Source organism: Pseudopipra pipra, chromosome 5 (genome assembly GCF_036250125.1).
Source record: "Pseudopipra pipra isolate bDixPip1 chromosome 5, bDixPip1.hap1, whole genome shotgun sequence".
NCBI classification, from domain to species: Eukaryota; Metazoa; Chordata; class Aves; order Passeriformes; family Pipridae; genus Pseudopipra; species Pseudopipra pipra.
The window spans coordinates 17,268,793-17,284,011 of record NC_087553.1 but is presented as its reverse complement, the minus strand read 5'-3'; the positions used below and the strand labels follow the sequence as shown (position 1 = coordinate 17,284,011).

At 41.8% G+C, this 15,219-nt stretch overlaps 1 protein-coding gene across 8 annotated transcripts in view; it reads left to right on the top strand.

The window, feature by feature from the left end:
• The window catches only part of DGKI (diacylglycerol kinase iota), a 215,115-nt gene extending 200,502 nt beyond the window's left edge, over nt 1–14,613 (top strand). For 7 of the 8 annotated variants that reach the window (XM_064654708.1, XM_064654704.1, XM_064654700.1 and 4 more), the window contains 3 exons: nt 393–429; nt 2,311–2,410; nt 3,321–14,613. In XM_064654708.1, the coding sequence (XP_064510778.1) occupies nt 393–429; nt 2,311–2,410; nt 3,321–3,437 (254 nt within the window). In that variant the 3' untranslated portion in view covers nt 3,438–14,613. The other variant, XM_064654707.1, reaches the window with a different exon arrangement.
• The last annotated feature ends 606 nt before the right edge of the window (nt 14,614–15,219 follow it).

The following is a 15,219-nucleotide window of genomic DNA, read 5'->3' as shown; positions in this document are numbered from 1 at the left end:
ACATTTTCCTTCTAGTAGTAACAATAGATTTTAACTTGCAATATATCAGGGTTTCCAATATATCAGCATTTTCAATGCACTGTACTTATGTGAACCACTTAATTGAGCAAGGTGAAGAGTGAGAAAATAAACCCCATGAATATTCATTCCCAGTGTTATTTAGAGGCTGATACTCCCTGGTGCTGATACTCCAGCAGTGACTGTGCATTCAGAATTTTGCCAGTGCAAGGGCTCTCACAAGCAAATAGTACACTGAAATGTGACATAGTTGTGCAAGTTGAGCTTTCAGTTGGCTGCTTTTACGTATTTGTACTGGGAATCTTCTCCTGGTAGACATAGTCTTCTAGTCATGCAGACAAATGCTATATGACATACCTGACTGTCTTTTGCAGGTCCATCTGAATTACTGGACATGACAGACAGTGAAACGTAAGTACAACCTACTCTGCCCTTCACATTATGTGTGTTAGAATAGCAGACTTCTCTTGGTTTTCAAATGCAAATTTTTAAACCAAGAAAGCTTGTAAAATTGCACAGCTCTTCAAAAACAAACAAGCAGACAGAAGTCCCCCTAAACACAAACATCAACCAGATCATATGTGGCTTCCTGGTCTAGAATAAATGTTTCTTGGCCTTCATAAAGTACTTCCTTTCTATTGCTTCCCATGCTTCCTTAATCTTTCTAGGGGAATCGAAGTCCTACATTGTGTTTTGATGTTTCTGGCATCCAGGTACTAGGGGAACAACCTGAAGAGTAAATTTCAGAAGTCAGGAAATTACTTTTCTTGTTCTACACCTTTTCTTCAGTCCCTTCTTGATTCATCCAGGGTGCTCTGCCTTGGTTCTCCCAGGTGGCCACAACCTGTGCATTTGAAGGTTTCCATCAGGTAGTTAAAACATTGATCACCTCTGTTCTTATATAAAACAACACCCCAAATCCAAAACTAAACAAAAAAAATTACTTTACTTTCCAGTTCCCAACTGCTTTAAATCTTGTTGTATAATTGAAGTTTGCAAGGGAATCAGGAATAATCCCAGAAAGTGTATGGAATATATGGGAAGCAAAAGCCATCTTTCTCACAGGTATTAAGCCTACCATTCCTCATCCCACAGTGCCCTCCTCTGCTAGCAGAGAACACCTTGTGCTCAAGGTGCATGTGTGAAGTCCAGAGGTGATGGTGTCTGGATGGTTCTTTTCACCCAGTAGCAAAGCACAAGCATTGAAACAAAGTGCTAGTGAACATGCCTACAAGGTCTTCCCTTTATAAAGGTCCCTCTGCTGCTAACTCTTGAAAAGGGAAGGTTCAAGCTGTAACTGGCAGTATAAATTTGTCTTTTGATCCTCAGGGGGAAATCAGGTAGTATCCCATTCTGATTCTAGTTCTCCTGCTGCAAGGGCAGATTTCTTGCAGAGTTGCCTATTAATGTTTCAACTTCCCCTGTCATGGACTGGGGCTGAAATTCCTTTGTGCATTCTCTGAGTAGGTAGGTGTAAGATTTGTCCTACTACGTGCATTTCTTGTTGTTTGTTATTTTGCAGGTTTTGTAATGGCCCTACATGTTGGATACTAGTATTAAGGACACCTTTTCAATCCACTCAGAGCATATTTTCCTCCTCTTCCTAGGCAAATCTAGATAGATTTCTTTACTCTCAGTACTATAGTCAATCTCAGAATCCTCTTACGTGTAGCTCTAGTCTGAGTGAGGGGCTCAGCAATAAATGTGCTCCCACTATGCAGTGTTCTCTTTTGAAAAGCCTGTGTTCAAGCTTTCCCAGTAGCTCACCAGTCCAGCAGTAGAAAACAAAAACACAGCTCTTGCTCTCATACACCCAAGAGAGCAGGGTATCAGAACCAGGGCAGCAAGTGCACCAGTTTTAGCTTTGATGGGCAAGATTTTTCTAGGATGAGTCTGAGAATGAGGTTGAGGAAACAAATTGCAGGAAGAAACAAACACTGTTGCTGTTTTTCCTGCTGTGAAGTAAGAAGGGAGCTAGTTTGCCTTTGCAGCAGTTAGCAGAACTGGCGTTTGGATGGGAATGTGACGTTCAGTCCTTTGAATACTTAAAATCTGTGCGTGTTTCTTTCCCCCCCCTCAGAGTTCTTCGTCTGCTATTTGTGCATTGCAGGCTTTCCTACTGAGTCAAAGGATGTAGATGCTAAGGGAGAGAGTGCACAAGCCTACCTCTACCAGCAAGAGGGAACCTCGCAGAAATGCAGCATCCTTCTGTGTCTATCCTCTGCACCTCATACTTCGTAAATGTACATTGGTGTGATGTGTCTCACTGCTGGTTTCTGTACTTTGGTCTAGGGGTGAGACAGCATTACATAAGGCAGCCTGCCAGCGCCACCGCGCCGTCTGCCAGCTCCTGGTGGATGCGGGAGCCTCTCTGAGAAAGACAGACTCCAAGGTAACCCAGCTCCATCAACCACTTATCAAATACTGCATCCAAGCGAGACCAATCAGCATCCGTCCCTGCTGTTTGCATGATTGAGGCTTCCTTGTGTGGGCCAAGAGCAGCTCTTTTTAAACAAGCCATTTTTATATAGAAAACTGTATTGATTTAAACAAGTACAAGAGACTTCAGTTCAGTCCCCAACATGGGTCATCATCACCATAGTGAGAGCCTGGCCTCAAACTATTCGGTGCATTGGGTATGAATGAGACATCTCCATGGCACAGCAGTATCCTCCTCCTGTGTGGTCAAAAGAGAGGCCTGTGGGCAAGGACCACCTGCAGGAGCCTTGATTTCGGATTGCATAGCTTCTGTGAGGCTTGATTATTGTGGCTGACTTGCTTTGTGAGGATGGTTATCTATTTGCTTTTGCCCTGGCTTGCCCCTGTGCTCACTGATGGGACACTAAGCACAACCCTCTCTTGGTGTAAGCTTGATTGAGAAAGAAGTCTGGGCAAAATTAAATCCGAGGAATATTCTGTCATTGAAACAATCTGATTGCTTAGGAACATGGTCCAGAAGCTGCCTCTCTGGAATTTCTGAGCATAAACATCCTGGGGTCAGCAGCTGAGAGTGGGTTGTTTCTCTGGGTTCTAGAATCAGAAGCATCTTTGCTGTAGCAAGGCATTCAAAAACAATTCCCACCATGCTATGCTGTATAGGGTAACCCATAAGGGGAAGAGAGATCCTCTATGATTCTGTGATCTCTTTTTCAGATGACAGTACTGTACATTGCAAAAAGCTTTCTGAAACAGCTGAAATCCAGACAAGTGGCTTCTGACTTGTTAATCTTCTTCTGCCCAGGAATCATCTGTTCTTCTAAATATATTAGCTCAAGATTTTCTCTTCCTGTTTCTTATTCTAGGGTAAGACCCCTCGTGACAGGGCTCAGCAAGCTGGTGATCCGGATCTGGCTTCCTACCTGGAGAGTCGACAAAACTACCAAATGGTTACCCACGAAGATCTAGAGACAGCAGTCTGATGTCTGAAAATGTCGAAGAGGATCCTTGGAAGTCTTGAGACTTCACCTGAGTCGCTCAGGCGTCATGTGAGAAAGAAGCTGATGGAATCAACGTGTCTCTCACTCTAGTGGAAAATACCTGAGGACATGCCACCAGTTTCTAAGGGCTACTGAGTCTTGCCACGGAATGGTTAGGTTCCATAAGTTAGCCCATGATAGATGAGGTGGGACACTCAAAGGTCTGTGGAATCCATGGGCCGTGGAAATTTACCGTTATTGCTTCCAGCAAGTAGCATGAACTTCTCCCATGTTCATCTGTACAATTTATTTAAAAAAAAAAGGAAGAAAAAAAAAGGAAAGACTTAAGAGGGTGTGGGGCAACAAAACTCCAAACTAACTGGGACATTAAAGCACCCAATGAGGCCCTCCTCCATCTTTACAATTTCCTGCATTCCTTTTATTCTCCTGTTCCCCTCACTTCTCATCAGTTAAATAGTACCTGTTATCTCTGTGTTTTCTTCACAAATGGTCAGGCAGTAGCAAAATATTTGAGGAGCTCTGGATGCCCTTAGGAAAAGTCCAGTGTTTTTACCAGCTACACTCCCTCCCTTGCCATCCTCTCAAAAGCTGCATCCTCAGTACCCCATCGCCATGGAGTTTCCTCGCTTTAGGAGAGGATGCTGCCTGTTGCCTTGTTTCCCAGGGTTTGGGGCACAATTAGATTTACAGCAGTGACAAAACCTAACCTCGTTGTTGCTGGGTATGTGGCTATGGTAGCCTCATGATACAGTAATTTGTATGGAAAGGAGTTATATGGGATATACCATGTCGAATGGCAGAGCAGAAAGTTACCAGTAAGGTTTCTCATATTACTTTTGTGTGTGTGTAATGACCGATCCAGTTCTGCTTAGGTTTCAGGCCTTCCTAAAAGCTGATAGTGGTTCTTTACTCTTGAAAACATGGGTTTTACACTGGAGATAGATTTGTGCAATACTGAGGGAGTTCTGATGGACTGATATATGGACCTAGTGCCCTTTGCATTACAGCCAGAGATAGGAAGGAGGCCTAGAACATCAGTTATCAGCCTTGCTGCTGCCAACAAACAAATGGGCACTGGTCCAGTTGCATGTGGAATAGAAAAACCTTCTTTGATGGAACCTGTAAACTCTCTGATTCTTCAAGGGAACAAAGTTTCAGGGAGTCTGTCCCACTGGAGAAGGACAAACAGCAGCTCCTTGCCTCATTACCCACTATAGGCTCGAAAATGTAAAGCTTAGCCACTGTAAAGGCCCGCTATGTCTTCACTACTCGTCTGTTCTCTGTCTTATAACCATAAAAGAAGAGAAAGCAAACACACATACACACAAGCATAAACAAAATGTTCCACCTTTGGGTTTCCAATTGCTGCAGATATCTCAGCTGCCAGAAATAACAGAGCTTCCACTTCTACTTTGTCTGACCAGTTCCCATGAAGACATTCATGACTGAGTTTTGGCATAATTCTTGTAATACATTTCTGAGTTTTGCTTTGTTGTTTGTTTTGAAGGATCCACCAGTGTTTGCTTTCATATGCCTTGCTAGGTGTAGCTCTCTGGTAGATGATGATCATCAGGATTACATACATTTGGAAACCATGAAAATAACTCAGGTCATTATCCAGATAAGTTTTTCTTCCTTACTAGAGGTGGAGGAAATTAAATGTATTTATTTTCTTTTTATTTTCTTTTTTTTTTTTTCAAAAAGTGATTGTTATGGGAGAGAGGGAGGAGCTGAAAAATATACTTTTAATTTTTTTTCTGTTTTCAAAGGTTCATTTGATATGAGCAAAATATTTCCGTAGTATTTCTTCCTCTGGAAGGAAACTATATATATATTTGTAATCTATAGGTCAATGGTGACATGAAATGTATTTTGTCTTATTTTCTGTCTTTCTCGTTTAAAAAATAAAATATGAAAGCCAAATTCCTTCTCTTGGTAGTCATCCAGGGGCTTGTGGAGAAGGTCAGTATGTGTACATATTAGAACAGAATTTGGCAACTGTTAAAATAAAAAATCGGAATATAATTTTGGTGTGGTATGTGAAATTTCCACAAGGAACATTCTCACGCTGTGGTTTCATAGTAGGCCTTGCATCATTTCCCAGCAGTGAGAAAAGATATTACTGTAATATTTATATATATTGGATGATAATAAGAATTATGTTTCTATCAATTTTACCTTTTTGCTTTGTTTTACTGATGTGAGAAACAGAGGAAGCTTCAATGGCACCAGGAACTTAGCTCTGTCCTGTGCTGGGGCCAGTCTGGTGCCTGAGCAGAGTGTGGTCACTGAGCCTGTGACAGCTCCCTGGTCCCTTAGTCCCATAAAACAGGTGGAGCAGTAAAGGCTTGCTTTAATCACAGGTACCTTCCAGAGGCCACATGTGAATTATGATAAGGGAGCTGGGTCTGGTCCCTCTCTGTCCCCAGTGGTCCTCCCCTTGTCAGGCTATCCCTAGTGCCTGAGAGGTGGTTGCAGCCGTGGCTGGCTCTGGAGCAGCTTGTCAGGATGTGCAGATTTCCTGAGCAATTTTGTGCCATTTGGGCTGCTCGGAGGAACTCAGAGCACACGAGAGACCATGGCTTGCCTTTTTCCCTGGAAGCTGGAGTATGATGATATGATCAGAGTGAGCCCATTGTGCCTCTGGAAAGCTGCCCATGCTGTGTGCTCAGCTGAAGACAGTTACTTGTATGATAAAAGCACTGGATAATGATAAAAGCACTCCCAGCACTGGAGTTAGGACAGGAACTGGCTGTATGTAGTGCCTTTAGTATTCAAGCTGTCCCAAAACGCTGCACACATAATGCACGAGATACTTGTGATGTGTTGTATTTGTAGGTAATAGAACATATATATTGTTTTCTACAATGGCAAGGAATATCAGAAGTTGGTTCACTGAGGGCAGTTTGGGACCAGGATGCTACAGGATTATTCCTTACCATTTTTGAAGTGTGATGGGATTCTCAGTTTTGGACAGCCACCAGAAGCAGGCAGACTCTGTAGCAATCAGTGGTGACCTATGTATTGAATCTCTGGAGCACTTGGGCTCTAGATTTATCCAGTGTAGTTGTGCCTGCACTGTGCAGGGCCTAAATTTCAATGTGCAGCTGGGAATCCACTTAAATTACATGTAAAGCATTTTGATTACTAAAAGTGTCTATTCAGTGGCCGTGTCTATTAGTGTGTGTATATTACTATATATATGTAGATTTATAAACATTAGTATACATATATATAGATGCACACACACATATACACACACACTTAAAATTGTGCCATTTGAATGACAAAGTACCTAGGGATGCTCAGCTACTGATATTGCTGGACTGACAAAATGTGATTTTCCATTTTAATTTGTTATTAAGGGGAACTTTTTTTAGTAGAGCTAAGGAGCTCCTGAATTGTTCCATTGTACTGGTTTTACTATCTCATTTTGGAGTTGAATGGAGGGAAAGAAAATATTTATAATGTTGATAAAATAAACTTACTTTTGTAATTTAATAACATCAGTTACTCTTATTATTTCATGTTTTAATGCTAGAGATATCTTCTATGTGTTATCCAAGGCATGATGATGTCATATATTTTTCACTAATTATAGCATAGAATCATAGAATGGCTTGGATTGGAAGGAAAGATCATCCAGTTCCACCCTCCTGACATGGGCACCTTCCACTAAAACAGGTTGCCGAGAGCTCCATCCAGCCTGGCCTTGGACACTTCCAGGGGTGGAGCATCCACAACTTTTCTGGGCATCCCTCAATACTGTGAGGTGTGAGGTTGAGTTTTACTCATGTAAAACAGGGGTTCAAGACAAATTTTATCTGTTACAAAACAGGCCTCAGACTCCAGTGACTCTTTCACCATTTCACATGATGGCTTGCTTGTCTGTGTTTTAGCACTTCAAGATGTCTGTAGGTGTTTTTACTGATACCTGTCACTCTTGCTTTTCCCCAGCAGCAGTAGAATTTCTCAGTCTCAACTTCTGGTGCTATAGCCTGGATTCAGACTACATGAGATATCCCCTGCTACATGAGGACTGTCATGCAGAAGAATCATAGACAAAGAAAATAGTACAAAATTGATGGGGTTTTTTTGCCACTGATCTTCCCAGCTGTATTTGCCAAGCTGGTGCTGCTGTGTAAGAATAGATGGGGCCCATGATTTTTCTGGTGATGTGGCTGTGGGAGGTTTGTTTCAGTAGTATTTAATGGCCTCTTTGGCTCATTTTTTAATTTGTCTTTTCTGTGACAGTGATGTGCACGGTAGTGAAAGTTTCTAACACAAAACTTTATCTAGAAGTGGCTATTTTTCTTTCAGCCATCCCAGATACCTCCTGTGGGGTATGCTCATGTGTTGACCCTTCCAGAACGACAAAAGCACGTTGAGATGATCTGACTCTGGACTATAAATTGGGCAACATACATTGGCAGTCTTAAGATTTCTGGGAGGTTACTGGTACTTAAGAAATGTATGGACATGCTGGATATTCAGGTGCTTTGAAAGTACTTCAAGGAAATTCTGTTCTTGCACTTCATGTACTCCAAGAAAGAAGCAGTTTCTTTTGCTGATCCATTTGAGGTCTGTCATTTTCCTTCCCCCACTTTTTGCTTCTTGTACACCAGACTGACATCCATGGAGAAGTGTTTCATAATACTTGTTTTAAGCTTGCTAAAAGTAACATTTTGATCTCCATTTTGTCTATTCTTTTCCATTCATCAGACATTGTTTCCTCTATTTTCCTCACTGAATCTGAGCTAAAGTGACATTGGGTTATTAGCTTCCTAATTAATCTAAAGCATAAAATGTGAATATCTTCAGTCATTTCAGTAGTCCTAGAAACAGCTTATATTCCTGTGCCTTTCTGTATGCATGTGAAGCTATAGGACACAGTATTACAGTGTTTACTGTGGTACTCCTCATTTTGCTTTCTTAACAACTATTTTACTTAGTAGTGGATTGCTACAGCATTAAATTCCATGATCTGCCTGCCAAAATCTGTTGATTGCAATGGCAACTCAGTAATGTGCTAAAGTTTACTTGCTAGCATACTGATGAAGACCAGAATTGTATGTGGAGGATGTGTCTTGAGCTTCAATATGTTAACTTCTTTTGTAAGGGCAGAAAGCAGCTCATGGCTGCACTGTGGAAACGCCTCAAGGGGAGCTATAACTCAACCCTGCATCCAGCTGTTGAGGTGAGCAGAATACATAGAGGAGTTGGGATGTCTCAGCATTTGCTAGGGAGTTACCACTAGAGACAGACTGCAGCACCCCAGCACTTGGCTTGGACTGCCCAAAACCAAGTACTTGGGCAGTTTCTCGCTTCTGTGTAAAAGCTGGCTTGAGAGGAGTGAATTACCCAGTGTTCAAAGCTAACCATGTCTACTTGCAACCCAAGTTATGCCATGGCACCACCCTTCTCTGGACTGCCTACCTGAGATCCTCTGCAGGTACCAGAGCTCAGGGGCTTTCCCTCCCCATTGTGTGTCCAGTTCCACTGCCCATGATGGTGCCCACAGAAAGTGGTATTTTCTTGTCCCCTGTTCATGTCCTCTGGAGAAACACCCCCTACCTCAGCCAAGGAATTTCCTGGCCCACGTATGGTGCCATTTGTGCAAAAGGGGAAAATTCCCTCCCTCGGGCCTTGATCACACCAGTAAATTCATTTCATTTGACTTCAGTGATTAGGCAGGCTTAGAGCTGAATAACCTTACTGTATTCAGCCATCAGAGTGCATCTTGTCCCCTGCCTTATTTATAAGGTGCCACATTCCAGTCTCAGCTGCAGTTTCTTGTTTCTCAGACTTTTTTTTTTCTTTAAAAACCCCAAGACAATCTATCCTATGCAGTACACATGTATCTAGTTACCCAGAGAGTGGGGAAGACAGGCAGCTCATTTTAAAACCCTCTCATTCTGATGTAGCACATGATGACTTCTAAAGTCTAAGGAGGGGGATGACTTGAAAAAAAATCATGTGTTTCAACATTCACACATCTGTATTTCAGGAAATAATTTGATGCTAAGCCCTTTAAAAACAGTCAGCTTATGTTCTTAGATCCCCTACATGTCAGAGATTTGGGGAATCTAAGAAGGCAGTGATTCTCTTGACAGGCACATACAATTAGTTGAACACCCGAGGAAGCAAAAGTCTTGCTTTGTTCAAAAATTTGTTTCTGTTTTGTGACCTTCATCCACTAGAATGAGAACTCTGACTTAGGAACCCTATTTTAGAGTTTACCAATATGTTAACAGCTCCAGCACTCATATACAAAATATGTAGAGGCTGTAGCCTTTTGACATGCAAGAAATAAAGCACTACTTCTTTCAGCAATGTAATACTACATATGTAATTGCTTCGTCTCGAGCCAGCCTCCTTTTGCTGGTGAAGTGTAACACCTGGCTCTTCAATTAGTCCCTGTCTGGGAGGCTGCTTGATGTGTAACCTACCACTCAGCACTGTGGCAATCCAGTGCTCTGTTATGACAAGTGCTGCAGCAATTAGCTAACTACTAATGCATAAACCACAGTAGCAATTCATTTCTTAGTATTACACTTTATTTTAATGAGAAAATGGCCTTCTGATTCCAACTACCTTAATGACCTTCAGTTGCCACTTTTTCCTCAGCCTGTGATCAAGCAGAGGGAGAAAGTAATCTCTGTTCCTACACAGGAATCCAAATCTTGTCTAGGAATGGTACAAACCGGTTAGGTTTGTAGGTTTGGAGAAGAAATTCGAGAAGCTCTTGAACCTGATGCAGCAGACGTGAGTGATTTCTTCTTGGCTAATTAGGCTTTAATAAGTAGTCCCAGTTTTCTAGGGCTGTTTTTGCTGTGTGACATTCACATAAAAAATAAAAGATGGTAAAATTAGAAAAGCAAAAGCAAAGTGAAGGTGGTCCCTGGGAATGGGAACCCTACAGAATGGTTTCCACATTCGTTGCCATTTTCCAGATAGGGAATTGCAATGCTGCCTATTGAATATCACTGTAATGAGTAATTATGTACCATAATTAGATGTATCTACTTGTAAAAATGAGGTGGGTGCATTTCTTCTCTGAGCTCATTGCATCCAATATTTATGTCACCCAGGTGTGGAGGTGTCCTGTTTTTGCCCCATAGAGATCACCACACAGTCTGGTGGGGAACACCCTCGTATTTGCAAATCTTGAGGCTGCATGAAGCGAGACATGAGTCCTAAGGGGTACAATGACACCTCTCCCTGCTCCTTAGCCATACTGGAGGTTTTCCTTCCAAATGAGTGGAAGAAACACCACATCAAAATAAAACGATTGCTGTAGGCTACAAAGTGAATAGCTGTTTTTCCTATCTGGTCCCCCACTTCAGCACTTTTCCAGGACTAGTTTTTTTTTTATTTCATCAGAAAGGGAAAACTGTTGATGTGCCTGTTTTAATAGGAGATGGGTGCAGTTGCAGTTGTTTTGTCCTGTGGTATTGCTTCTGTTGTAATACTGTCCTTATCCCCATGGCATATGGGAGGAGTACAGTTGTGTCAAAGCTAAGAAAACAAGTGATCTTGCTGGCAGCTAATGGCAGGAAAGAAATAGAACATAATATTTTTTAAATTTGATTTTAGATAATTTTCAATGCTCTTTGCTTTTCCTTCCCCTCCTTTTTTTTCTTCTCTCTCTCTGTTCTTCATAGAGTTTCTGTATTGAAGTCTTTAATCTTTCGTCACCTCTTCTTTCCTTAGCTCATGCTACCTTCATTTTTTGACCGGAAAGGTCAAAATCTTACTCTTGTGCTAATTACCCTTGGGACACTTCTGCTTGACCAGTCACAGATGGTTGAATCTCCTCTGACCATGTCCAGACATGGGTATGGAATGTTGAAATTCTCTGTACTAGGAATGAGTTGGATGTGCAGTACTAAAGGCTCCTCTGAGGGCAGTTGTAATGCCTGAGTTGTAATCTCAGGATTAAGCAGATGGGAAGTATGATGGACTTGGGTTTTTCATACCTGAGGGGTTGATTTCAACATTTCCAGACTTATCAATAGAAAAATTCTTTTGTATAATTTTTTTTTTTTTTTTGCTACTCTCATGGTTCTTCCTTTGTGATTTTCCTGTCAAGAAATCTTTTCCCAGGCAGATTTTATTGCGTTGCTCCGTGATGTGCTCACAAGAAGTGTCAGCTGTTTCTGAGTGGTAAGTGAGTGTGCTGGTCTCTCATGCAAAATTGCTGGCCCTGCTAGTGTACAGTTTTCTGCTCAGCACATATCTCAGAAAAATCACAGGGAGGTGGCAGAGGCTTATCAGTTTTTTTGTTCCATTTACATGTCACTGCAGAGTGATTCTCCTCCATCTGCTTCCTTTGATCGCTCAACAGCTTTGGGAGAAAAGTGGCTGAGCCTTCAAAGCACTAAGCAGCTCTTGGGAGCTTTGTTTCTCCCTAGCTTGCTGCTGCACCTCACAGAGCTGGGAAAGGGAAAGCGGGGAATGCCTTATGTGCAGAAAGATCACCTTACTGGCAAAAGTAACAACTCTCAGAAGGCTACCTATTCCAGACACCCCACCATGTGCCAGGCAGAGTGTAAAATACCTATGGACATCAATAAGCTTGTAGGAGCTGACTTCATTTGAAGAGCTCTTCCAAGCTCTTTTTGATTCTCTTTCTCCTGCACCAGGACAGGGATTCCTGCCTGTTTCCTTCCAGAGCAGTTGTCCTGAGGCTGTCCTTTGTAATGGCTGCCCATCTAGCTGCCCTCACACCATGCGTTACATGTGCCCTATCTCCTGTAACTCTATTGGAAAACAAAACAACCAAGAGTTAAAATCCCTTTCCAAATGGACTTGAGAGCTGCCAGCCTTGGCCACTGACCCATCAGGGTGCTGTGCACTGGGGAGGGGAACATGGAATATGACTGCCAACATTTCTCTGTAGAAATTTCCTCAAGGTGAAATGTGCTTTCACAGTGGGAAATGAAGGTTATTTTTCTTCTGCCCATATTGTTTTGTGTTATAAACCCTGTGCCAGTCATTTCAGATGCAGCCAGCTTTTTGGAAGCAGGAGGATTTTGAAAGATTTTTGAAAGTCTGGCCAGTGCTGTAGCTGAGGACTTGTGTTCTGCAGCTCCCACACAAACCTTCTGGTGGTCCATGGAGGTTTCACTGTCCTCTCTGACTCAGTGAACAGAATATTTTGCTACAAACTACAGGCCTGCCTTTGTGCCACTGCTGTTGCTACTTTGCTTCTGCACAGCTTTTAGAACAGCTATGGCTTTGCAGCCTTGCACTAGGAAAAAACAAGATGTCTTGTGGGAAAACATGATTCTCCTATGGACACAAACACTCATCAAGTTGCAGGTGTGTGGTAATAAAAATTCAATGTACATAAATACTGAGCTTGGTTTATGAGACTGTCACGGCTAGCTCAGTGGAGATTTATATCAAGCAAGAACTGACCTGTTGTTTTACTGCAAAACATAAAGGTTATGCAAAAAAAGTCACTTGATTTAATGATATATTTCTGTCTTATGATAGTTTACAAGTCTAACTGTGTGCCACATGGTTGTATCATGGAATAGGGAAAGTACTTGCTGTGTGTTATAATTTATCATCATGTTTCTCTGGACGTATTGTGGTCAAAGAGATAGACCAGGAGGTAGTAAATCAAGGGTTTGAGATTTTATTCCTGCCACTTTCATTGAGTCATTTTGGGTAAGTTATTTAACCTTATTGTGCCTTGGTTTTCTTATCCGTAAAATGGGGATAAGATCACCTCCCAGTACACAGACAGGTAATGTGTTTCATGTTATGAGCCAAAATCTGCTGTATATTAACTATTTTTGAGTTGTTTTTTTTTTTTTGTTATGCCTTGTAATGTTGCTCACACATAGTATCCTGCTTCTTTTGGAGCCATTTTTTGAGAGACAGTGAGAACAGCCCTGTTCTATGCTTTTTAGTTTAGGTGGCTTAAATTGAGATAGTAAAGAGTGCTTGAGGATCACAATTTTCTAATGAACTAGTTTGCACTTCTCATGCTTGATTTCTGTGTTTGAGCTTTCTTGTATTAAAAATTTTAACTCAGGTGATATTTCAAGTCAATTAAAGCATTCAGGTGGTTGCTTTGGCTTCAGGGGAGCATGTTTCTGAATTTTAGAGCAATTTTATTATCGTAATGAGTTCATTGAGCATAGAATGTTTCATTTGGAAGTGTCCATCTCAAAAATGCCACCTCCCTCCTATCATGTTGGTATTACAGAATATTGTTTAAGAGTCCAGAAGTCACCACTTCAGTTCGTTGGTGCAAAAGGTTTCTGGGGAATGAAGAGATTCTCTGACCTTCACACTTCTGGTCACTGGACAAATGGGAGATTAAAATTGATAAAGAACAAGGCCAACGGTTAGGAAAGAGTTAGGGAATTGGAGGTGTCTTCTGGAAAAAAAAAAAGAAGGCTAAGAAGGAGTCATCGTTATGTGGGATGGTGATGAACAGACTTGTGATAGAAAGACTGAGTTTCCATCGAGCTACATAGTGCTGCTTCCTGGAGATGATAGAGAAAGGACAATGGACAGATTCTGATCTCCTCTGCACTGAATTCACTCCAGGTGACCCAAGATGTGACTGAGGTCAGAATCTGGACCACTCCGTAATGTGTTTGGCCCTCTAAATAGAGCAGTAAAGTCAAATAACAAATGTGCATTTTTAACCAACATTTCATGGGCATCCAGAGTTCTAGTATTTGTATATATCCTATTATCTGATTCCACATCTGTTCCAGGGGTTGTAATAACATCTCAAAGGGCTCTTTTATGCTACCTGACCCCATGCATAATGCTCTGGAGCTGTGCACCTTGAGGCTGCCAGCTGGCAAAAGGAATCAGAGGCGTGCAGCAGTACCCATGAACTGAGGATATATGTTTAACAGAGAATCAGAGTACAGATAATAATTAGTGAATATGGGATGGAGGAGAGGGGTTTTTGTAACAAAGTAAGAAAGTATTTTTTTCCATGATTTTCTTGCATTTCCTATTTATACAAAGTATCTTGATCACTGTGTTGCTAAGTAAGGAGATTTTAAACTGGGGGAAGGAAGAAATACGTATACAGTGAAAGAGCTGGTTACTGTTCCTTTTGGACGCTTTTTCTGTATTGTGACTTGTGTGGAAATGTACAGAATAAAAGTGAAGAAGCGCATGCCTTGGCTGGGCTGAGTTTCTTTGTGTTATTTGCCAGCAGAGCTGGGTTGCTGTTTCTGGCAGAGTGAAAACACCAGTGTGACTTGAAAGCTGTGAAGAGCTAGGGGGAGTGGAGGAAAGGGATGCAAGAGTCCAAATTCTGCATATATATGTGTGTGACTGTGCAGGGAAAGGATGAGAAGGGTGCTTTAAGCCTCAAGATAAGCCAACTTCATGCTCATGGTAAAGAAGAAGGTTAATGATACATTTAACACTTCCAGGGGAATCTTCTTGGTCCCCTAGTCAACTCAGATTGTCAGCTCAGCATTCAGTGAGTGCAGGAGAGATCCAGCAGAGATTAGCAGGACTGTAATGTAGGCGTATAGGTCACCTCATGATCTTAGTTATGCATCTCAGGAGTGTTTCTTTGGTGCATTCTCTGATTCACCTCTGTATTATCTTAGGACTAACCTATGAACATATAACGACTCTGTTTCTGCCCAGCTGTGTCTGACTGAAGAATTTTGTCATGGCCATTCCTTGCTTTCTTGTCTCCAGCAGCTGCCCTTCCTGCCCCATTAAGAAGTTTCTGTGCCGTTTCTGACACCAAGGATTTGTGACCTCT